Source organism: Pipistrellus kuhlii, unplaced genomic scaffold (assembly GCF_014108245.1).
Source record: "Pipistrellus kuhlii isolate mPipKuh1 unplaced genomic scaffold, mPipKuh1.p scaffold_m20_p_3, whole genome shotgun sequence".
NCBI classification, from domain to species: Eukaryota; Metazoa; Chordata; class Mammalia; order Chiroptera; family Vespertilionidae; genus Pipistrellus; species Pipistrellus kuhlii.
The window spans coordinates 80,369,840-80,386,601 of record NW_023425529.1 but is presented as its reverse complement, the minus strand read 5'-3'; the positions used below and the strand labels follow the sequence as shown (position 1 = coordinate 80,386,601).

The 16,762-nt window shown below is 40.2% G+C and overlaps 1 protein-coding gene across 3 annotated transcripts; it reads left to right on the top strand.

Moving 5' to 3' along the window:
* Nucleotides 1-320: 320 nt before the first annotated feature.
* TIGAR (TP53 induced glycolysis regulatory phosphatase) lies at nucleotides 321-15,683 on the top strand. Of its 3 annotated transcripts, XM_036457008.2 has the most exons (6): nucleotides 323-458; nucleotides 9,028-9,065; nucleotides 11,051-11,172; nucleotides 11,677-11,754; nucleotides 12,820-12,930; nucleotides 14,533-15,683. In XM_036457008.2, the coding sequence occupies exons 1-6, from the start codon at nucleotides 427-429 to the stop codon at nucleotides 14,962-14,964; spliced, it is 813 nt and encodes a 270-aa protein (XP_036312901.1). In that variant the 5' UTR covers nucleotides 323-426; the 3' UTR covers nucleotides 14,965-15,683. The 3 variants fall into 3 exon arrangements, with proteins under 3 accessions (XP_036312902.1, XP_036312901.1, XP_036312903.1); XM_036457009.2 differs by lacking the exon at nucleotides 12,820-12,930 and having other exon boundaries at nucleotides 321-458; XM_036457010.1 differs by lacking the exon at nucleotides 323-458 and having other exon boundaries at nucleotides 11,051-11,107.
* The last annotated feature ends 1,079 nt before the right edge of the window (nucleotides 15,684-16,762 follow it).

Sequence of the window (16,762 nt, the reverse complement as noted above, 5' to 3'; positions counted from 1 at the left end):
ACACCTCACATGACCCAAAGTGCCTGGAACTGCAAAGCCACGAAGTAAGACTACGGCTGCATTCCAGCTTCAAACCAGATTGACCCCAAATCCGAGCGCTGATTCCCTTATCGGCTGCCCTGCGCCTCCCAGATACAGCTTTCCTGGGGCTGCAGGGCGGGCCCGCCATGCACCGGCCGCGCGCCAATCACAGGCCGGCGCGCAGGGGCGCAAGCGCCAAGGCCCCGGGCGGGGCTCAGCTCTCACCAATCACCTCCGACTCGCGGGCCTGCCGCCGCTCTGATTGGCCTTCCGGAGGTGACGTAGGCGCCCGACTCAGCCTATAGTAGCGGAGCCGGCGGCCGGCGGGGTTTGGCGGAAGTGGAGTGGGAGAGGTGAGCTCGCACTTCGAGGCAGCGGCGCAGCGTGGAGGACCAGACGCCAGCGATGACGCGCTTCGCCCTGACTGTGGTCCGTCAGTGAGTATCGCTGTCGCCGGGTGCCTTTCCCTCGCGGTCACTGTGTATTGGGGAGTGGGTGAAGGGACCATTGGTCTGCCATCCTTTTCTTCCTGCTTGCTCACCCCTCGCAGAGTTGGCTGGGACAGGCGATTTTTTAGGCGTTTTCGTACGTGCTGTGTCAAATGACCCTTCCTCCCCCAGCCACGCTGAGCCGGGGAGGCAAAGGGTAGTGTCATCCACCCCGCGGTGCCGAGGAGGCGAGGTCTGGATAAGTACACGGTCAGGTCTCCCAGCAGTGGGTGACAGCTAAAGCTGGAGAAAGACAACCTTGTCCCCACTCTCCTCTCTGCACCGTTTTGTTTCCCAGCAAATTGCGCAGACTGCAGGCAGAATAGCTCGAGGGAGGCAGTTTTTGATGCTGCCTCCCTTTCGCTCCCCCGTCTCTCCAGCTTTGCTGTTCCTTTTTATTTTCCGCTCGTCTGCCTGGGCAGGCAGCCCCACAGACATGTGCCTGAGATGCATTTCTTCCCTCCAGAGGTTACACCGCTGGAAGAGAACAAGGGGCCCTGCCAGGCCTGGGCTCAGCCGACCGCAGCACCCCGAACAGATATTTTTGTCATAACATTACACGGAGCCAAATGCTGATAGGTCTTTATTGTCTCTTATCTTACCCCCTCTTTTCACTTACTTACCGACTGTTAGTGGGAAGTGAAATTTTGGGTGGTTAAGAGCACAGATTTTTCTTCTTTTTTAAAAAAAATTATTGATTTTTAAAAAATATATATTTTATTGATTTTTCACAGAGAGTTAGAGAGGGAGAGAGTTAGAAACATCGATGAGAGAGAATCATCGATCAGCTGCCTCCTGCACACCCCCCACTGGGGATGTGCCCGTAACCAAGGTACATGACCGGAATCGAATCCGGGACCTTTCAGTCCTCAGGCCGATGCTCTATCCACTGAGCCAAACCGGTTTCAGCAAGAGCACAGATTTTTCAAGCAAGATGGACCGAGGTTAAGAATCAGTGGCTCCACCTAGAAGCCTTGTAACCTGGCCTTCCATAAAAGGACTTCATATTTACGACCTCAGTTTCCTGATAGATAAAACCTAGTACTTCTCTGGTTTCATGTGAGAAATTAATGTGAGAAAAATGGAGTGTATAGCACAATGGCCGGAAAGAATTATATCTGAGAATGAAATAACTTATCTTTCTAAAAAGACAGCTCTAATAAAAATAGTTAATCCTCAAATATGTATCTACCTATAGTTTATCAAGGCAACATTTTGAGTAGGCACTATGTGCCAGTGGACTAGGTTACATACATAAAAAAGATGCCATTTTTAACTTCATAGAGCTCACAAGGAACAATAATATGATTTAATCTTGTCAAATGACTAATTGCTATCTTTTCTGTCATATTGATTTAAGGAAGGGAGAGATAGAAACATCAATGATGAGAGAACCTTTGGTCAGCTGCCTCCTACATGCTCCATACAGGTGATCCAACCCAGGACCCTTCAGTCTGCGGGCCAGCCCTTTATCCACTGAGCCAAACCAGCTAGGTTCTGTCCTGTTCTTTAAAAAAAAAAAATTTTTCTTTTGATTTTTCAGAAAGGGAAAGGGAGAGGGGGAGGGAAGGAGGGAGAGAGAGGGAGGGAGAGGGAGAGAGAGAGAGAGAAGAAAGAAATATCAATGATTGAGAATCATTAATCAGTTACCTACTGCTCGCCCCCATATGCCCTTTGACTAGAATTTAACTAGAGAGGAAGGAAGAGAGAGAATCATTGACTGGCTGCACCCTGCAGACACCACCATCACCAACACCCCCACTCCCTGCATCACACACACACATTAGAGATCGAGCGAGAAACCCTGGCATGTACCCTGACTAGGACTCAAACCACGCCCTTCCTGGTTCATAGGCTGACACTCAATCACTTAACAACACCGAATGGGCTAGGATTCACAGCATTTTAATGACTAAACTAGAAAATTTTCCCTATCTCTTCTCTACCCTCTTTATTCATAGAATGTCTTTGGACCATTGTATGACCTACTTAAGTTCATAAGCTAATCAGTACCAGTACTGGAACTAGAGTCCTGGTTGCCCTTTCTGCTGGTGTTAGAGCATGTTCTGGCTCCCTTGACCCAGCCAGCAGTGTCTGGCACATATTTGAAGCTCAGGATTTGTGGGAAATCTGGGTTAAAACACCTCTTGAAAAAAATCAGGTGATCCCTGTTCAGAGTCTTAATAAATAATACCCTGTTTCCCCGAAAATAAGACAGTGTCTTTTATTAATTTTTTCTCCCGAAGTTGCGCTAGGTCTTATTTTCAGGGGATGTCTTATCTTTCCATGCGCTAGGTCTTATTTTCGGAGGATGTCTTATTTTCAAGGAAACACGGTAGTTATATGAAGGTGGATTTTTATTCCCTCTCTGATTCTTAAAAAGGCTTGATTTTTTAAATTGACTCCTCACAGGAATCTATAGAAAACAATTAAGTACCTTAAGAAATTGTGTCAGGCACTGTTGTAATTCTGATAGCAATCCAATAAAGTAAGGATTGCTCCTCAGTTTGCAGATAAGAAACAGACAAAGAGGGCATGTAACTTAAAAAAAAAAAAAAAATATATATATATATATATATATATATATATATATATATATATTATTTCATAGAGAGAGGAAGAGATTGAAACCTCAATAAGAGAATCATTGATCAGCTGCCTCCTTCATGCCCCCTACTGGGGTTGAGCCCACAACCTGGGCATGTGGCCTTGACTGGAATGGAACCCAGGACCCTTCAGTCCACAGGCCAATGCTCTGTTCACAGAGCAAAACCAGTTATGACGAGGGCATATAACTTGGTTAAAGTCATATGTCAGGTTGGGGAGGCAGGATTTGAACCAAAGCAACACGACCCTACAGCTTAATTCTCTTAACCATTGTACTCTTCTGCATCCTATATTATTGAATTAAAAACTAGTATTTGTAGGGTGCTTGAATACCACTAGCCATTTTAGAGGCTTTTTATTAATATTTTTCTTCATATAATTGGGACTAGTGATAAGAATAGTTTTGCTTTGTTCTGTTATATTTGTGGGCAAGTGGAATGAAAGTGTTGAAATCTATAGGATTAGGGTAAACTGCTCTCCTGTCTGAACCATCTTTCTTTTCCCTTTCAGAATTCTCAAAGCTAAAAATTGATGATTCTTTCAGGAAAAAAAATGATTTCAAACTTGATTGATAATTACCATATTTAAATATAATGACTCTAATTGGAATCAGCAAGATTTATCATAGTATTGGGAATAGGCACTTGAGTTTCTATTACCTGATTCTGTATTACTTTATAAGATAAACACCTTGCAACTGATGGCAAGATCAATATTTTTTGAGTTGGATTTTATTGAACAGTACCTCTTCAGGTAATGCAAAAAAAACTTTAAGAAAGCAATTTAAGCTGAAACTGGTTTGGCTCAGTGGATAGAGTGTCAGCCTGTGGACTGAAGGGTCCCAGGTTCGATTCTGGTCACAGGCATGTACCTTGGATGCGGGCACATCCCCCGTGGGGGGGGTGTAGGAGGCAGCTGATCTATATTTCTAACTCTATCTCTCTCCCTTTCTCTCTGTAAAAAAATCAATAAAATATAGTAAATTTTAAAAAAGCAATTTAAGTTCAACCAAATCCCTTATGAATCTTATGCTGTTACTGAATATGTGTGTTACCTTTCTTCATAATACTTAGAAGTGAAAATACCTTGTGTATCATTTTTGGAATAGAGTGCCCAAGATTTCAAACTTCAAGTCTACTTTTATTATTAAACTGTAACTTCTCATTATCTTATAGCAAAGCATTGTTGAAAACTCCAGTGTGTGTTGGTGTTTCTATCACCTACACAATATATTTAAGGCCCCAGTTCCCTTGACATGTTATTTTTAGGTGTTTGCAACCATTTCCCTGCAGACCATTCATTTCACTTCCAGTTTTAACTGGCTCTTAAAATTTTTTTTTTTTTTTTTACAAACTCAATTTAATTTACTTGAATGACTTAAATGTAATAGATTACTAAAGTTATTAATAACAAAACTGATGTTTTTCCTACCCTACCTCTAGCATCAGTTAGCTTGCTCTTTGTTGAATGATAATTATGGTTCTGGTCTAAAAAAAAAAAAAGTACCGGTAACAAGCAAATATAAATATGAAGTCACCTGTAAACTTTATTAAAGATAACATATAATTGTGGTGTTATCGTGATATTTGTTTTCTGGGAATGGGGTTGATCATAGCCCTTGCACCAGGATTAATCTGTACATAAACAAAAATATGTCACAAATTGAGATATAAGGTTCTTTTTCCCCTCAAATATCCAGGGAAAGTCTCCATGTTACTAGCCCTTAGAATCTTTTATATTTTCACATGACTTACCGTATTTTTCGGACCATAAGACGCACTTTCCCCCCCCCCCACCCCCCCAGAAGTGGGGGGAAAAAGTCCCTGCGTTTTATGGTCCAAATATAGCCTACACATATACTTTAAAAAAAAAGTTTTTTCACTTGCCCGGCTCTGTGTGGTCTCTGTGTGCTTGCCCGGCTCTAAAATGGTTCTAAATGCTGCTGTTTACTTTACAGGGTTGATTACATGTGTTTATGACTGTGATGTTGGGTTTTAATGCACATAAAATATTTTAGGACACTATTTGTTTCAGAATCTTTTTTTCTTCATTTCCCTTCTCTAAAAACTGGTGCGTCTTATGGTCTGGAGCGTCTTATGGTCCGAAAAATACGGTAATTGTGGAGAGGAATTAGAATAAAACTGTATTCATGATTAAATATTAGGTGAGGCTTTACATTTCCATGTATGCTAAAGCATATCTATTTTGAAAACTTGCCCCAAATGTATACTAGTTTCCCGCTATTTGTCTCTCCTGTCTATTATTGAATTTGAATTCTTTAAAGGGATATGCTTAGGAAAATAAGCTTTTTATGTGATATTTGAAGAAATGGCATAGGATATAAACCAGAACTAATAAAGTCAAATACCTGTTTAAGTGAACAGTGTGATAATCTGTGAAATGAATGATGCCTATTTGTAGGGCCTATAAATGGCTGGTCATAAGACTTCACCTCTTGGCAGAAGCATTTGAATTCTTGCAGAGTCGGTGTTGCATTTTGGAAATGGATCGCACTGCAGATTTTGAAAATGAGTGGCGTTAGTCCTGACTCCTTCAAAATAACTTCCTCTGACCTTTCAGTTCCCTTCATTTTTGTACTGTCACAAGCCAAACTTTGATTAAGTGAAGTTTAATAGTAAAACTATTTTAGCCACCTGCTTTTCTTTTCCACTCCCCTTGCAAACTAAGGATTTATACAGACCTCTTGATAAAGCTGATAAAAGCTGTAAAAATAAATATTTATGAATGCTTTTAGAAAAATCAATTTCTAGATTCCTAATCTATAATGTTTATAAAATGATTTAAAGGCAAAAGTGACCAACAGAATACCAGTGATTGTTAATAATGCAGTAATGTCTGCAGCAGTTTCTGCCTTCATTATATTTGAACTATTTTTTTTCTCCTTTCACTAAAAATGGCTAGATGGGAGAGCAGTGCCATTACAAAATCACTTGGGATTCCATTTTTTACAGGATTACTTTTTTTTTTTATTTTTTTTGCACTTGAGGAAAAAGATGGATTTAAAATTCTGCACCTTGCTTTTACTACTTAATGATATATATTGGTGATTTTTCTATATTTTTACATACAATCTCTTTTTTTAGGGGACATAGTATTCCATTATGTAGATCCTAGAGGGAGGCCAGGTGCATGAAATTCATTTCATAGATTATCACACTGTTCACTTAGACAGGTATTTGATTTTATTAGTTCTGGTTTATATTTTATGGCATTTCTTCAAATATCATATTGAAAGCTTAATTTCCTAAGCATATCCCTTTAAAGAATTCAAATTCAACAGATAGGAGAGACAGGTGGGGGGATGTCCCTCAGCCCAGCCTGCACCTCAGGGATGTCTGACTGCCCCGTTAGGCCTGATCCTGGCAGGATTGGGCCTGATCCTGGTAGGATAGGGCCTAAATGGGCAGTTGGACATCGCTCTCATAATCTAGGACTGCTGGCTCGCAACTGCATGCCTGCCTGCCATTCTAATTGCCTGTGGGGGGCTGTTTCTGTTTTCCGTGACCCGCATAGAAAACGACAGGTTCCTGAGTGGAGGAGCTGGGGATTAAGAAATTAAAGGGGGGGAAAAAGAGACCAAGACACAGAAATAGATTCAAGCTGGGACCCAGGTGGGGGGGCTGTCACTCTGATGGAGAGACAGTCAACACCCACCACAGACAACAGGGCGCAATTATTTATTTCCAAAACGGGGTTTAAGGTCAAAGAAGTTTTGGGTGTGCCCAGGTCCTATTCATTCCCTCATTCCTGGGATTTAGCATATCAAGACCTGGTTAAGTCAAGGTCCTAATCATTCCTCATTCCAAGCACACGGATAAAGATAAGAAATCAGTACTGATAACTGTCTCCCACATTTTGGGGAAACATGTTCCCAGGGCGTGGCTCTGCCTAGCCTTGAGTTCAGCTGATGATAATTAAAGGTCATCCATGTGCATTCCCAGGGGGCCCTCTACAATGCCCTTACTTGCTTCTGCCTGCCAGCCTGATCACCCCCTAGCCACTCCCCTGCCAGTCTGATTAATGTCTACCTGCTCCCCTGCCAGCCTGTATGCCCTTAACTGCCACCTATGCAGGCCTGGTTCCCCCAACTGCCTTCCCCTGCAGGCCTGGTTGCCTCTAACTGCCCTTCCCTGTTATGTAACAATGTGGGGGTGGCCATCTTTTGAGGGTGTGAGGGTCAATTTGCATATTACCTCTTTAGGTAATATAGGATATTACATAGGCTACCACTGTTTATCTGTTAAGGCAACCAGAACTTTGCTAATAGATATGTAGGTTATTTACCATCTTTTGCTATTAGTAACCTATAATAATAAAAGCATAATGTGCAAATGGACCGAATGGCAGAACAGCAGAACAAAAAAGCAACTTGCAGAAGAGTACATATAGTAAGAGGCAATTCATTATAAAGTTCAACAATAGCTAAAGTAATCTGTGCTCTACACTGGTGGAAAAGCTATAAAGAAAGGCAAGTGAATGAGCATCCAAATGTCCATGTAATGGGTCCTCTGCTGGTGGAGGACATGGTGATGGAAGAGGGTGTAGGAGGCTGGCAGTGATCTGCTAACATGGATAATATTAGATGAGTGTTGGTTTTATTTGCTTATATTGTTTATTTCACAATTTTTAAAAGATTAGAGATATGCATTAAGTTAAATTTTTGATTTTTATAAACCTCTGTCCAAGCCTCTATAAAGCTCTTATAATTATTGAGTGCTTACTAAAAGCTAAGCAGTATTCTAAACACTTTAACTGTATTCTCTCAGTTATCACAAGAGTCATGTGAGATAGAAACTGTTACTATCTATCCTATTTGACAGAGGACGAACTGAAACATTGACCTAAACCTGGCTTCTAGAGCCCAGGCAGTTTTTGTTCCTATGCCTGATTTATGGCGGTGAAGTTTACTTAAAAGATATACAGAAGGATATACAGTAAATGGGGGACTGTAGACATTTGATTCCAAATGAGAAATAATTTGCTCTGAAGAAACCTTTCTGCTGTTTTTACCTCCTATTCCCAATCCTGTGTTCAGAGTCTACACAGAACACGGGCAGCCCCTGAGCATCTCCCTGCCTCCGGGGCCTTTTTATCTTAAAAATAAACTGAGTTTCTCATGTAGAAAGAGCTCCAGCACGCTTCCGCTGAAATCTCCTTGACAGCTTTTCCTGTATTTGATTATGGCTTTAACTGTAGTTCTGTCCTATCACTCAGTCTCGTCCATATAACCCTGCCTTCTTCCCAACTGACTTATTTTGTGACAAAGTTTCCAGTCCTTTCACCCTTCTCCTTGCTTCAGAACTTGTTTTTTTTCTTTCTTACTCTTAAAAATGTATTACCCAAACTCCAGTTCTTCAGTGTGGTGTGCACATGGTTGTCAGCCTACAGAGTGGAACATTCTGAGAAAACCTAGGACCTAGGGAAGGCGGGGGTCTGAAGATTTGTGCTTCCCCCCCTCCCCACTCTATTCACAGTCCTGTACTTGCTCATTCCGTTCAGCTGTGGACAGACTATGTGGACCTTCATATTCGGGTTCTGCCTGGGAAAATCCTTTTGGTCAACATACTTCTTGTAACAAGAATATTTAACAAGAATAATATATACACATACATTTTTAATAGAATTTCCCATCTGCAATTCACTTAAGATTGATTCGTGATCTATACATTTTAATTTGGGCAGTGTGTAATTCTTAACTTATAAATTAAATACATTAAATGATTGCAAATATTAATTTAGAATAAATTTTACAGATTAGATTATGAAATATATTATAAGGTTCATGTGCTATCTGAATATCATTACCTTTGATTGCTGATTTTTTTCTCATCTTAAAAATAACCTAATTTATTAATAAAGTTGTTTTTTCCCCCCACCCTCTCTGTTTTAGTGGACAAACAAGATTAAACAAGGAGAAAGTAATTCAAGGTGGGTCTATTACTATTTTTGCTTTCTTCTTTAGTGTTAATGTAATATGTGAGTCTGTTGGGGCAGGGAGGGCGGGCTCAGCCCTGGGTTGTGAGCTGGGATTACAGAATTAAAGCATCATAGACATAGAAATATGCTCAGAGCAGATGTAACCAAGGACTCTGAAGTGAGCTGGATGTAAAGAGAGTGTTCCATGTTGTGCATGGGTAGCTTCAAGTGGCCCAGGCAGCTGAAAAAACCGTCTTAAAATATAACTGCCTGGATTTAAGATGGTTTTATATTTGGAACCATAAACTTGACTGGCGATGTTTTTCTGCTAAGATTTCAAGTTTAGTAGTAACAAAGGATTAAAAAAGAACTTTCTCACATCAGTGGTTACTTTATTCTGAACAGATTGTCCCTCCCTTTTTGTGGTAATTTAGGCTCAGATCTTTTAATCTCACTAATGATCTGGCTAGTCTGGCTTTTAAAGAATATTTTAGTGAACTTTCAGCCAGATTACAAAAGCATTTTGTTTAATTTTTTTGGTTAGGAAATTCTGGGGTTGGCAGAAACTGACTTTCATATCCAGTCTGCTTGACCTCCTCTACTGGATACTAGTCTGATAGGTAAATGAACCTTTGTTTTCCAATGACTGTGCCCACACCAGTTTATTTTTTGGACACATGTCCCTGACTACTTTGTCCTTCATTTCATTTCACAGTGACAGTGGAAAATGAATAAAGCTTTTGTGTCCACACTTATTTTGTGAGGCTTCTTTTGTGTGTTTTGTTATTTTTCCCAATTTGGTAAGTTAGATGCTTAGTTCTTGAGGTTAACCCCCGCCCCCCTTTTTAAGCATTCAGGCTTATATATTTGGAAGTATTATTTGCTCTAAATTAGTAGAAAACTTGTTAGCCTTTATTGAGAATGATTTGCTCTGAAAAGGATTTGCATTTTATTTTACTACTGACCTGAAATTGCATTAACCTCCCTTACAGGGTCCCTGACTTCCAGGAATATTCAGTGCAGTTCTCCCACCTTGCCCTGTCAGTCAGTGCCCCCCACCCCACCCCACCCCGCCCCAGTGCTGATATCACAGCAATTCCATTTTCTTCTCAGGGTTTTTTGGATTGCTTTGCTTTGTCTCCTGCAGATTTTCTTTTTCCTTATATCCTGTGAGCCCAGGAATGCATCTACTTACCCCTTCCTCCTCTCTTCCCTCCCTTTTGTAGTAGGATAAGCTTTCAGAGTATCTAATCAGCCTTTATTATGGAAATAAAGGTTCCAAAGTATTTTTTTTTAAACTTCAGAGTTCTTTTTTTTTTTAAATATATTTTATTGGTTTTTTACAGAGAGGAAGGGAGAGAGAGAGAGCTAGAAATGTCGATGAGAGAGAAACATCGACCAGCTGCCTCCTGTACACCCCCCAGCAGGGAAGTGCCCACAACCAATGTACATGCTCTTGACCAGAATCGAACCTGGGACCTTTCAGTCTGCTGACCAACGCTCTACCACTGAGCCAAACCGGTTTCGGCCCGAAGTATTTTTTAAGTGAAAATAGAGGAGGGGGGAGGAAGGGAGAGGAACCTAATACAATAGGGAACATTTGGTCAATGGAAATAGAGGGGAAACTTTACTAGGTGATGATCTTACCACCCAAATATAACACCTAAGTTGAGAACATGAGATCAGAGCCAGCATTAATAAAATATAGCTACTGAAGGGATAGGAAAATGTGAAAGTGGAAAGCTTGAGATATTGAATTTTTATCGTCTAATTCCCATTAGGCAAACATTCTTTTGGAAAACATTTGAATACTTGAGCCTTTTATAGGATTATAGCTTAATTTTACTGGTCAGATCTCTGGAATGTTATGTGGAAAAGTACCCAAGGAAATATTTCAATAAAATCTAAATAAATGCATTTATAGTCTCTTACACGTGGTTTAATTTCCATATCATATATATTTTTGAATGGTATTGTTCCTTTTCTTAATCCCACAGGACAAGGAGTAGATGAGCCTCTTTCAGAAACTGGATTTAAACAAGCAGCTGCTGCTGGCATATTTCTTAATAATGTGAAGTTTACTCATGTTTTCTCCAGTGATCTCATGAGGACAAAGCAGGTAAGTTTGTTTATTTATCTATTCATTTTTAAAATATATTTTATTGATTTTAGAGAGGAAGGGAGAGGGGGAGAGATAGAAACATCAATGATGCGCCCGCTCCCTATCTGGGGATTGGGCGCAACCCAGGCGTGTGTCCTTGGCCAGAATGGAACCTGGGACCCTTCACTCCGCAGGCCAACGCTCTATCCATTGAGCCAAACAAGCTAGGGCAAAGCAGGTAAGTTTAGAATCAAGGGTAATGAGTCAAAAGTTTCACCAGTGTAACCTTGCAAAATCTGCTACCAGAATTTATAGGGAACTAAATCATATACAGACTACCCCCAATATTTCCCCTCTTCTCAACAGAACTATTTTTCCCCATTGTACTTTATTTTATTTTGATAAATTTTAAATTAGAAGTAGCTTGAGAAAAGCTATCTTAGAAAAAAAAAAAAAAAAAAGGTGTTTTGGCTAGAATGATTACTTTTATGAGAAGAGAAACAATTAACTTTCAACTTTCAGACCGTGCGTGGGATTTTGGAAAAGAACAAATGCTGCCAAGATATGACAGTGAAGTTTGATTCAAGACTTCGAGAAAGAGTAAGTAGCTTATGTATTATTCTTTACCATAAGTTATCAATAACTAGCTCAGGTTATTATATGGCTAAAAATTCATTACTGCTAGGAATATGGAAACAGCTAACATTTGTTGAGAATCTATGCTGTAACAGTCACTATTACATACTCTCAGAGATAGCATAGATAGTATCTTATTTAACTATTAAAATCATATGATATACATTAAAAAAAAATTTTTAATCCTTACCCAAGGATATGTTCATTGATAGTTTTATTTTTATTTTTGAGAGAGAGGGAGGGAGGGAGGGAAAAAGAGAGAGAGAGAGACAGAGAGACAGAGAGGGAGGGGGGCAGAGAGATGAGAGAGAAACATTGAAGAGAAACATTGATCCCCAACCAGGGATCGAACCTGCAGCTACCTAAATATGTATCCTGACCAGGAATAGGAACTCACAGTCATTTTGGTGTATGGGACTATGTTCCAACCAACTGCATCACCCAGCCAGGTGAAATCATATGATATACATCTTAAATTATAAAAATGCAAGGTATATTTGTAAGAATTTAACACAGTACAGAATTTAAAATAAAATTGAAAACCTCTCTCCCTCAGCTTCCCAGTTCTATTGCCTGATTTTAAGCATAAATAGCCCATTTTAGATACCAGAAATGAGTCTTTTTGAAACTGTGATTTAGCTACAGCTGTAGAGCAGTTTCACATCTGAGATCTGGCTCCAGGTCTCCTGGAAGATTTTTTATTTTGCTCTATAACACTGACCTGTAAACCGCCTGACACCCCTGCCAGCCCTGTGGTTTCTTACATCACCAGATAGAAATGTACCAGAATGGCTAGGGCATCTTTAAAGAGTTACTTTACATAATGCGCTTATGTTCTCTATGGTTTAACGTACATATGAGAGCTCCAGCGGCCGCGCTGCTCGGAAAGGCTCATTTTGCTCAAATGGTAAACCAAAGGGCCTGTCATCACTTCTTCCTGAGGATGATTGTTCTAAATTTGTCATAAACTTGCCCTTAATTGTTGTATTGCAAATTAATGGAGGCACTGTTGTCTGTTGGGCATTGCAGAAATACGGGGTTGCAGAAGGCAAGGGGCTGAGCGAGCTGAGGGCAATGGCCAAAGAAGCCGGGGAAGAATGCCCTGGGTTCACGCCGCCCGGAGGAGAGACCTTAGACCAGGTACGGAGCCCTGCATGTGATGAACTTGCCAATGTCACACCAGCTGAAATCTGACTTAAAAAAAAAATCTATTTTAGCCGAAACCGGTTTGGCTCAGTGGTAGAGCGTCAGCCTGCGGACTGAAAGGTCCCAGGTTCGATTCCGGTCAAGGGCATGTACACTGGTTGCGTGCACATCCCCAGTAGAGGGCGTGCAAGAGGCAGCTGATGGAAGGAGGGAGGGAGGGAGGGAGGAAGGGAGGGAAAGGGAAAGGAAGAAAAACAAGCATTGATCTGTTACCCCCACATTCACCAGGGATGGAACTCAAAACCTATGTATGCGCCCTGACAAGGAATTGAACACGAACACACCACCTTTTGAGCCATAACAGCCAGGACCTGACTTTTTTTTTTTAATAAATTAAATTAAATTTTGTTTATTTCAGAAAGGAAGGGAAAGGGAGGGAGAGAAATATCAATAATGAGAGAGAATCATTGATCGGCTGCCCACACCTGGGCATGTGCCTTTGACCGAATTCGAACTTGGGACCCTCCAATCTGCAAGCTGACACTATCCACTAAACCCGAGTCAGGGTTTTTTTGTTTTGTTTTGTTTTTTGTTTTTTGTTTTTTTTTATAATTTAGATGCTCCTAATTTTAGCTGAGCAGTTTCAAAGTTATTTATAAAACAACTCTGCATGATACCACTTTTTCCTTTCTAAGCTATCCTGGCTTTTCTTATTGATTTTTAAGTTGGCAGTCATAGCTGATAGTGGATTTAAAGTATGTGTGTTGTTACATGTTACTGTTAAGAAAATTCTTTGAAAATGTATCTGTAACTACGGCAGTGGCAGTGGTAGTAAAGCAGGTGGTGACATTCAAGGAGAATGACAAGCAGAACACCTGCGAGGCAAACTGACTCACACTATGAAATTTTCAGGCCTCTGCTGCCTCCACTTCGTTTACTTTCATATAAAAAATTTATATTAATTTAGCAAAGGAAAAGTTGTGGGGCTTTTTTGTCCTTGTTATAAGTACACTGAAGTGTCAGATGTAGTCTCCTAGATGGTACTATTTTGTAGGCTTTTGTTTACTTGCATGTTTCCCTAACTAGACTCTGAGTGCTTTGAGCCAGGGATTAGGAATTGTATCTTACTCTTCTTTGTCCCCAGTGTGCTTTCAAAGTTCCCGAAGTATGGTGGGCACTTACTAAGGTCCACAGAACTACTGATTGAATGAATAGAAATACAGCATTTTTGCCCTGGCTGGTGTGGCTCACTGGTTAGAACGTCGGCCCCCCAAACTGAAGGGTCTTGGGTTTGAATCCCGGTCAAGAGCATGAACCTGTATTGCAGGTTTGCTCCCTGTCCCTGGTTGGGGTGTGTTGGAGGCAACCAGTTGATGTGTCTCTCTCACAATGCTTTTCTCTCTTTCTCTCTCTCTCTGCCTCTCTTCTTCCTCTCTCCCTTCCACTCTCTGAAAAGCAATGGAAAAAATTTGTTAGAAGGTTAGCGGGGGAAAAAAAAAAATAGTCTTTTATGACATTAGAAAATCTGATCAGGCTTTATTTTATGTTTTAAGACAGTCAACAATGTCACTTTATTTTACCTTTTATCTCTTGTAGGTGAAGATGCGAGGAATAGACTTTTTTGAATTTCTTTGCCAACTTATCTGGAAGGAAGCAGATAAAAAGGAACATTGTTCTTTAGAAACTCCAAGCAACTGTCTGGAAACTTCTTTGGCAGAGATCTTCCCTTTAGGAAAAAATTGTGCCTCCAAATTTAATTCAGACAGCAGCACTCCAGAATTAGTAGCCAGTGTCTTAGTAGTGAGTCACGGTGCCTACATGAAAAGCCTGTTCGGTTATTTTCTGAACGACCTTGAGTGTTCCTTACCAGAAACGCTAAGCAAATCTGAACTTACATCAGTCAGTGCCAATACAGGGATTAGTCTCTTTATCATAAACTTTGAGAAAGAAAGAGAAGCTAAACCAACAGTTCAGTGTGTTTGTATGAACCTACAGGATCATCTAAGAGAAATGACTGAAACTTGCTAAATTTAAATTTACACCAAAATTGTAACAGTTTTGAGCCTCTGAGGGAGGGAGTGCCTTCGACTTTATTTTCATCTCTGCTCTCACTAAATTGGAAACAGTAAAAAAGCTGTCTATTATAGCATGTTTTTAAATTCAAATGGAATCATGGCCACATAAAACACTAATGCAAAACCATTTAGAATTGATTTGTCTGAGAATAGTTGGCCATTTTCCAGAGTATTTTTACTACTCTGCTTACTTATGTCTCTGGATTGTAAAAGGATGAAGGAACCCAGCATTACAAATTGGGGGATTAGTAATCTGGTTACTCTGTTTATTTCCTTTTTTAAGAATGTTGATAATTTTCCTTTATTGTCTGAAAAACCTAGCTTATTTTTATTGACTTTTGGTAAGATACTGTACGTTTTGTCCTAACTCGTCCATGCTTGGAAAAAGGAACTATTTATAATTCTCTCACATATTTATAGTGTCGGTGTTACATTTTAAAAGTCCTTAAATAAAAAAGGCCTACCATCAAGTTATATAAAGCAAAATGACACTAATTTTCAATATAGAAATCAACGGTTGGAATTGTCACTCCAGAGGGTTTGAAATGTGGGTGAATGCAGAAGTTCTTGTCTGATATGTAGGCTGAAGAGTTTGGTTTGAGAAAGGCTGTAAAGAAAGTAGTTACCAGGGTGCTGCACAGTAACCTCAGAATAAAAGTGGGTGCTACGTTGGGGGGAAAAATAGTACTCTGATAACTGCAAATGTGGGGGTTTTGTGGAAGGTGCAGATGAGATTGCTTCCTTCTTCCCACTAGATGGCACTGGAGGAAAGGGATTTTGGTTAACTTAATTTCACACATATGACTGGGCCCTCAAAAATTCTATCTACCCCAGGCCTTGGATTGATGGAGGGTGGGCAAAAGAGAAAATGGGGAGACATCTGTAATACTATCAACAATAAAATAAATAAAGCAAACAAAATATCCGTATCTAAATGAAGTGCTTTACACATTGTCTGCTCTTCAGTATGCTTGATGAATGCTCTGGGTCTCAGCTTAGGAAAGAATTAAGCCCTAGCTGGTTTAGCTTAGTGGATAGAGCCTGCTGACTGAAGGATCCGGGGTTCGAATTCAGTCAAGGGCATATGCCCAGGTTGCAGGCTTGATCCCCTTATGGGGTGTGATTCTCTCATTATTGATGTTTCTGTCTCTCCCTCTCTGAAATCAATTAAGAGAAAAGAATGCTAAAATTTGTCAGTTAAGGCTAAAATGATGTATGGTCAGCTTTTACTTTGAACATCACTGAAATATGTGAAGTTGAGCATTCTGCTGGGCTCCCGCAGTTTTCCTGCCAGCATTGGAATGGCTCAGTTGAACACCAGGGGAAGTGTATTGCAAATGAAAATTTAGAAAGTCAAAGGACAAATAACAGATGCCTACATTTCCATCATCCAGAAGTGATACACCCCTTTTAAGATATAACCTATTGTGATGTAAGTTATATTCCTTATTTAACCAGTTCTCAGTCCTGCTCCCCTCTACAGAGGCAACCACCACAGTGAATCTGTGTCCACCCCATTCTTCACATCTTTACTTGGTATAAGGAAATAGTATTATTTGGGTGTCAAAAATGTACATAAATATCTTCAAGCTGTCTGTATCCTTTATTTTCACTCACTGTATCTTGGGACTCTTATGTTGATTTGTATAATCTATAACCAATGTTGTGCTGAATAAATAGGCACATTTTGTGTAAACTTAGTGGGCATTTAGGTGTATTCAGCATTTCCCTGTAGGCACAGTGCTGCAGAA

Coding starts and splice junctions, on each gene's coding strand:
- TIGAR (XM_036457008.2), top strand. CDS start 427: ATGACGCGCTTCGCCCTGACTGTGGTCCGTCA. Junction 459..9,027: donor GCCCTGACTGTGGTCCGTCA/GTGAGTATCGCT, acceptor TCTCTGTTTTAG/TGGACAAACAAGATTAAACA. Junction 9,066..11,050: donor CAAGGAGAAAGTAATTCAAG/GTGGGTCTATTA, acceptor TTAATCCCACAG/GACAAGGAGTAGATGAGCCT.